Genomic DNA, 7,718 nt, shown 5'->3' on the forward strand with positions numbered 1-7,718 from the left:
ATTTACAATGTAACTGAGATGCTAAAACGTGCAGACATTATATTATAATACACAACAGCATGAATTAACAGATAACCAGGCATTTGCTCAAAGAAGGTAAAATTCCTTTGGGCAGGAGCCAATATCCAAAGTTGCTGGAGGCGACTTGAGCCTTGCAGACCAAGCAAGATTTGCAGACTTTCCAACAGGGGCACAGATGATCCAAGTTCTGGGGACAGAATGGTCTAGGCCTAAAATAATAAGAGCTAACCTAGGGGGATGCTTAGGGGCTGGGAACTGAAGGTCTCTAGGGACTGTGAGAAAGAGGAGGAAAGGGTGCTGAAGAGTGGGAGAAATACAGTATTATGGCTTTAGCCATGTTAAACATGAGGCGAAAGTGGGACATTTAGGGCCCTTAGGTAGCTGGAGACATGGATAATATTGGGGGAAAAGAGAACCAGAGAAAAAGTCCATGACTAATCCAGAGGAGCATTTATGCTTGAGGAAAAGAAAACAAAAAATGAGTGCACCAACTTGGGGAGAAGCAGAAATCAAGCCAGAATCAAGGCAGGATCAGGATAGTACAACTTAAGAAATCAAGATTAAGAAAGGATTTCTACGGAGGTGATGGTCAACAGAAAGCTGAGAAAGGGGAAGACTTGGAACCAACCCCATCCTTAGTGATTATTGACCATTAAAACTTTTTTCTGTAATGACTATACCTGATACAAAGAACACATGATGAACTTATGCCCTTATTTAAAGAATGCATCAAGGTGAAAATTCACTGAACAATATGCTAAAAACAGGTTGCAGATTTAGCTTTCTAATTGTGTTGGTTTAATATCAAAACTAGTTTACTTTTCTTTTTTAGCTTACATTGAAACTATACAAGGATGAAAGGAAAAAGAAAGCAGCCCAAATGCCTTCCAAGTGGCAAAAATAAGTCAACCCAAGGCTCAGTATTTGTAGCACTTAATCTACAAGTTGATAAATCTTACAGACAATAACCAAGTAAACTGGGATGCTCACAAAAAGAAAAAAAAAAAAAACCAAGCCCATTGCCATCAACTTGATTCCAACTCATAGCGACCCTATGGGGCAAAGTAGAACTGACTCATACGGTTTCCAAGGAGCGGCTGGCACATTTGAACCGTCAACCTTTTGGTTAGCAGCCATAACCCTTAACCAGTGGGCCACCAGGGCATGGGAGAAAAAAAGTTTTTTTAAAAAAAAAGTTGAACCATACCAAGTGACTAACATACAAAAATGCATTTTCATGATTCATAAAAAAGCAAAACCCACTGCCATCGCGTCGGTTCCGACTCATAGCGACCCTAGAGGACAGAGTAGAACTGCCCCGTAGAGTTTCCAAGGAGTGCCTGGTGGATTCAAACTGCCGACCTTTTGGTTAGCAGCCACAGCACTTAACCACTACGCCACCAGGGTTTCCTCATGATTCATATGTTCCTTAAAACCAAAAAAAAAAAAAAAAACCCCATTGCCTTCAATGGGGATTCCGACTCATAGCAATCCTAAAGGACAGAGAAGAACTGCCCCATAGGGTTTCCAAGGAGCCCTGGGTGGATTTGAACTGCCGACCTTTTGGTTAACAGACATAGCTCTTAACTACTATGCTACCAGGGTTTCCATATGTTCCTCAGAAGACCATAAATAACAAGTAGTAATTCTCTGCAAAGAACTTCTGTGTCACTGACTTGCTTTTTGTTCATCCTTATCAGCAATTAACAAAGAGAAACATTTCTTCCACACTTAAGTACATTTGTATACTGCATAACCATTGGCATATGAGCCTTAGCCCCTTAAGACATGAAAAAAAGCATTTTTTCGGATTCATCCGGAAACCCAGGTGGCATAGTGTATAAGAGCTATAGTTGCAAACCAAAAAGGTCGGCAGTTCAAATCCACCAGACGCTCCTGGGAAATGCTACTGGGCAGTTCTACTCTGTCCTTTAAGGTCGCTATGAGTCGGAACGGGCTCAAAGGCAATGGGTTTGGGTCAGATTCATCTGATCCTCTCAGAATTGCAACTGAGTAACAACCACAGCAACTTCAGAATTTTGCATGCACCAAGAAAAGGCAGTTTATCTGACCCCAGGGAGGTCCCTGAGGAGGGGCGGGGTGAATTTCTGCAAGCTGCTGCTATGAAGGCCAAGAAAATCTTGAGCTGCAGGGAACCAGGGATGAACCCACCCTGGCTCACTCAGTCCTCCCTACAGTGAAAAGTCATCTGCTTGCTCCCAGTCACCATGGGGTTTATAGTGCTCGTCCAAGAGAATTCCAAGAAGACCAAAAGTTACGGCACACAGAAAGAAAAAACCGGCCAGGCAAATGCCCATGATGCCTGGGTACTGGGTGGTTTCCAAGGGCAAAGTGTTCCACAAAAATGCAAATAGTTCAGGCTCCCCAAAGAGATTCCAGGGAAATACAGCAGCTGCTCTCCTAGAATGTCTAATTACAGAACCGCAGTTTAGGAGCTTAAATGAAGAGGTCAGAAGCACAAGGACAGGCAAAACTACTTCCAGACTCTTATGGCTTCTACCTTATCACTGAGCGTTCTTTCCCCTCATTTCACATGGCCAGTTAAAAGACTGCCCTTGAAAGGGACAAAGCACAGCAATGATTTGTGTCTGCTGCTGCTGTGATACCCTTTTCACCAATTTTGGGGTCTCACTGAACTTTTTAAGTTCACATGAGAATTAAAATGTCTTCTTTTTTTTTCTGGTACTCACTTAAGGGGAAAAAAAAAGCTGAGTATCATTCAAAGTATCATTCAAAACAGAAGCCACCCCTCTGCCCAAAGATACGCCACAAAACCATAGGTAAAAAATAAAATTCTTCTGAGTCTCAACTGAAGCATTCAGATTTGGCATTTGTTTGGGAATTTCTGGACAAAATATTTCAGCTGCAAGACATGTCCACAACAGATCCACGGAAATCTCAGCCTTTAGCAAAGCTTTCGGTCAAATGTGACTGCAGCAAGAAAGCTGTCATGTTCCTCTCATGGCATCTCTGGCTGCTTGCTCACCCCTCAAGAGCCCAAATTTCAGAATGTGTATGAATTTTCAAAATAAGAAGACAATTCACTGTCAGTTCATAGACCAAATTAAAGATTTTATTCCAAAAACAATTTAAAACTTTAACAAATGTTGTCAGAGCACTCTTTTAATCTAAATTAAGTGTTCCAAATAATATCAAGTCAGCTCAAAACTGCCATTAAAAAATATATATACATACAAAATACATACATATCAGCGCTCACAACACTACTTCGCAACACAACTAACGTAAATGAGCCACTACAGAAAGCTTTCTATGTGATGAAACAGAGTGTGGAAATGAAGTAGCACTATTTATAAACAGAATACCAGGTTTAAAAGATCCCGGGTTTTCCAAAAGTCTTGGCTTCCACTTTGTGCATGACCTTACAATAGTTCTAGCCAATACTAAAAAAAGAGAAAAGAAGATTTAATGTACCATCCCCACAAATTTAAAATGCATATCCCCACAAATATAACCACTGCTTAACTAAGTAAATTAAGAGAGAAGTTTTTGAACTCTTTAGCAGCTTTCCAACTGTTCTGTCCTATACAAATGGCTTACAAAGTCTCAGGCGGGCCCCAGGAAGCAGATCACAAGAAACTATATTTAATTAAAGATTCAGTCTAATTCCCAGGAGTAAATCAGAGGAAATGTTTAGTTCCAAAGCTCTCTCCCCAGACCTAAAACAATTAAGTCTTAGTTGGTTTGCATTTTAGAACTAAATTTTAAGTCAAAAGTAGTAAAAATTTCTCTCTTATGGATCTTTAGAACAGGGGAGTCTCACATCTGAGAGTGAAACTTGGTTTTAACAAGAAACTCATTTTTGTGAAAAACTATAACCAAAAGACTAATCATGAGTTAGAACGCTTGAAGTTGTTTCTTTTCTTCTTAAAATACCCTTTTACTCAAACTGAAAATGCACTTGCTGTAATTTGACTTGCACCAACTGACTCCTGAAAACATTCATTTGAGAATAGCAGCTTGCTCCCTCCCAAAGGCCCACAAGGCTCCCACTGGGCGCAGCCACTGGGCCTCCAATTCTGGACATGTATTTTCCTTAATACTTACTAGTTCTTGCTCTGATAACAAAATAAAATGAAATAAAATTATAATCGTATCTTTTAAAAAGGGACTTAATGTCATTTAAGAGGCAAAACTAAAAATAATCCCAAAACATTGCCTTTCTCTATCTATAAAGACAAGCAAGCTGAAGTACGTTGTATCCATTCCGAAGGACGTAAAAATGGACAACGTACTACAAAAAAAGTTTGCTTCTTTTTAAATGCCAAATGCTTTATACTAAATAATTCAAGCGGTACTGACAGGGGAGCAAGTAAGTACTTAAATTCAAATATTAAGTAAAATTGGATTTTGCAGACAATCCCAATTTTGTGATTTCAAATATGTGCAGAGCTTAAAGGAGGCACTTTCCTTTTTCGGAACACTTGGTCAAACTGCATATAATGCCTAGTAATAACGTTTACGGTAAGTGATAACTTTTACTCCAAAACATATTTTGGAAAAAATAAACCCTGGCTGCTTCTCCAGGAACTTCAGCATGATGTTCGCAACGTGACCTTTTTGACACACATTAACGACAGAGATGACAGTTATATCGAGCATGCTGAACGTTACAACTGCGCAGCAAAGGCCGATTCTTATTATGCTGTTGAGTCAAGCGAAGAAAAGGGAGGAGGGAGTTTGATTCTTTACATCAAACCGCCGGCTGTGACAAGCAGAAACTGCCAGCTTCCTGAGGCCAAACAGCGAATGGACCAAAGGAAAGCCACCTCAGGGCCGGTCCCCCGGTGGACCTCGAGGCCTGCTCCACCTCGGGGTAGGGATACATCGGCCTGCCCCGTGATTCTTTCTTTTTCTCTTTCTCCCCGAATAGCGAAAAGGAGCCGGAGACACAGTCATCTACAGCTCCCCGCCAGCCGGAAGGTCCCGCGCGTTCCACTGGTGCGCACCTCCGCTCCGACTCCCTCAAAACGCCGTCTGAAAGGGAGCCCTGCTTCGCCGCTCACTTGCACCTCCGCGCTCGATAAGCACTGAGGAGGCAAGAGAGAAGACAAACGCATCCCCAGCCCCGGTCACTTGGGGCGCGGCCAAATCTGGGAGCACTTCCCTGCGCGGAAAGCGCCGGCCCCGCCGCCAGCGCGCCGACCGCGCGGCCCGGACGCGCTGGCCCTTTAAAGGCGCCGCTTCCTGCGCCCGCGGCCCCTCCCTCGCCGCCAGCTCCCGCCCCCGCCCCGCCGAGGGTCACTCCTGGCGCTCAGCTCGCCCGCGCGGCCCGGCGCCGGCGCTCGGCTGGCGGTGGCGGCCCCTCCGCACGTGTCGGGGGCGCTGCCTCGGGCTCGGCGCGCCCGGCCCCTCGCACGCCAGGCCACTTCGGATAAAATCAAAACAAAGCAAAGTGCGCACCGGCCGCCGGGAGCTGCGCGGCGGCCCCGCACCGGCTCGGCACCGGCTCCGGCCGGCTCGCGCCCTCCCTGCCCCCTCCACCTGCGGTCCGGGTTCCGGCGGCGGGGCCCCGCGCCCCGCGCCCCTCGCAGCGCCTCCCCCGCTGAGCGCGGCGGAAACGGCTGGGGGACGCGCCCCGCTGGGGCGGAGGAGTCGCCCTCACCCCGAGCTCCGCGAGGGACGGGAGCCACGAGCAGGAGCCCACGCCGGCCGTGGGGGCGCGGGACCAAGGGGAGCTTCCTCTCCTTTTCCTGGCGAACTTTTCCACTTGGGCTGACCTCCACTTCTCGGCGTACTTTCTTCACAGCCTCAGTCCCGAAACAGGCCCCTTCCCTGTCCCTTTCCATCTTTCACTCACACGCGCGCACACACACCTCTAACCGGTCCCCGGACCGCTTCTGGTCCTCGGCAGACCCACCGCCCGCCTCGGCCACTTCTCCTTGCTCTCGCCTGCACGCGCCGCCCTCGTGCCCCGCACCTTCAGGGAGGGCGAACCTGCACAGGTGCCCCCTCGGCTGCCCACCGCGACCCGGACGGATGCCGGAGCCCCCGCGGCCGCCTGGCCCGCTCACCTTCCAGCCCGCGGAGCTGTTGCTGTCGCCCTTATCCTTGAAGTAGGGCACGCTCTTGACCATCCACTCGTAGATCTGCGACAGCGTAAGCCGCTTCTCCGCCGAGCTCTCGATGGCCTTGGTGATGAGATCGGCGTAGGACAGGTTGCCCCACGCGTTGCGGCGGGACGAGCTGCTCTTGCGCGGCTGCCCCGCGAGCGGCCCGGCAGTGGCGGGGGGCACGGGCGGGTGCTGCGGCAGCGGCCCGGGCGGCGGTGGCTGCGGCGGCGCCGGGTGCAGGCAGGTCGCCTCCGGACCCTGGAAGTCCCCACACAGCCCCCCGGTGGCGGCAGCTGCGACCGCCGCCACCGCCGCCGCAGCCGCCGCCGCCGCGGCCGCCGCCACGGAGCCGGGCGCCGGCGGGAAGTCATCGTTCTCCTCCAGCAGGCTCAGGTTGTTCATGAAGTCGGCGCTGACAGCGGCCGCCGAGCCCGGGGGCAGGCCCGCCGCGGGGTCGAGACTGGCGGCCGCGCCGCCCGACGGCGCCGGGCTGGAGGTGGCCGAGTTGGACTGGCTGAACTCGGGCCTGGGCAGCGGCCAGGTGCACGAGCGCGGCCGCGGCAGCGGCTCGAAGTCCGGGTCGATCTCCACCACCTGGGGCGCTTCGGCCATGGTGACCCCCGCCCCTCCCCCGCCGCTGGAGCGCAAAGAAGGGGAGAGCGCAGCACCGGCTGGCGGCGGGAGAGGGGAGCCGAGAGCCGGTCCGAGATTTGGGGGCGAGGTCGCTGCGGGAGCCGACGGAAACCGGGAGGCAGGAGCTCGAAGGGGAAGGAAGCGCGAGCCTAGAACTTAACTTCGCGGGTCCATCAAGCACGCCGGGCTTCTCTGGGTCCGCTGCGCGACGGGACGGCGGGCCGGAGCCACGGGGCAGCGCCGGCGCCCGCTGACAGGGCCCGCGGACGGAAGCACGGCCGGACGGACGTCGCGGGCAGCTCGCTCACTCTCGCCGGCGGCACGACGGCGGCGCTGCTGCCTGTTGAATGTGGCGGCGGCGGCGGCAGCAACTACGCGGCCGCCCGACTTACGGGATCTGCCACGGCCTCCCGCCCGCGGCCGCGCGCGCGCCGGCCCGCCCCTGAGTGGCAGCCGGCGCGGCCAATGGGCATGCGGCGGCGCCCGTGGGCCGCCAGTGAGCGCCGGCCTGGGCGGGGACCGGTTTCCACGGGGAGGTGGCTGCAGATTGGTGGGGGGCAGTGGGCTGTTTTTCTCTTTCACACACTGACTTTTTTTTTTGGATCTGTTATTATTTTCTGGTAGTTCTCGAGTGTGTCTGCAAGTCTCTCGCCCTCTCGGTGTTCTGATTCCTAGGAGGCACACTGGCGTGGAGGCGGCGGCCACACTTTGTTTACTACGGAAAGCAAAGCCGAGTACTCGGCGGTCCCGAGCGGGGCGACTGCCCGCTCCGCCCGAGCTCCGTGCCGGACCCGGACCGGCGAGTGGGCGGACGGGCGGCGGGCCGGGGCGCGGGCTGTGAGGGCGGAGGCGGCCTCGCAAAATTCTGCTCGCTCGCCCCCTCTCGACTCCACCCACGGTTTCTTTGCAGAGCGAGGTGGGGAAGGCAGCGGGGTTTGTTTTTGTTCCACGTTTTCTTCCCGGCGATCT

The 7,718-nt window shown here is 52.0% G+C and overlaps 1 protein-coding gene across 1 annotated transcript in view; it reads right to left on the reverse strand.

Moving 5' to 3' along the window:
- The window catches only part of FOXO1 (forkhead box O1), a 120,600-nt gene extending 113,443 nt beyond the window's left edge, over positions 1–7,157 (reverse strand). Inside the window, exon 1 of the mRNA XM_049853424.1 lies at positions 6,078–7,157. Coding sequence (XP_049709381.1) covers positions 6,078–6,728 — 651 coding nt within the window. The 5' untranslated portion in view covers positions 6,729–7,157. The remainder of the gene's footprint in view (positions 1–6,077) is intronic.
- Between the last annotated feature and the right edge of the window lie 561 nt (positions 7,158–7,718).

Source organism: Elephas maximus, chromosome 14 (assembly GCF_024166365.1).
Source record: "Elephas maximus indicus isolate mEleMax1 chromosome 14, mEleMax1 primary haplotype, whole genome shotgun sequence".
Classification (NCBI taxonomy): Eukaryota; Metazoa; Chordata; class Mammalia; order Proboscidea; family Elephantidae; genus Elephas; species Elephas maximus.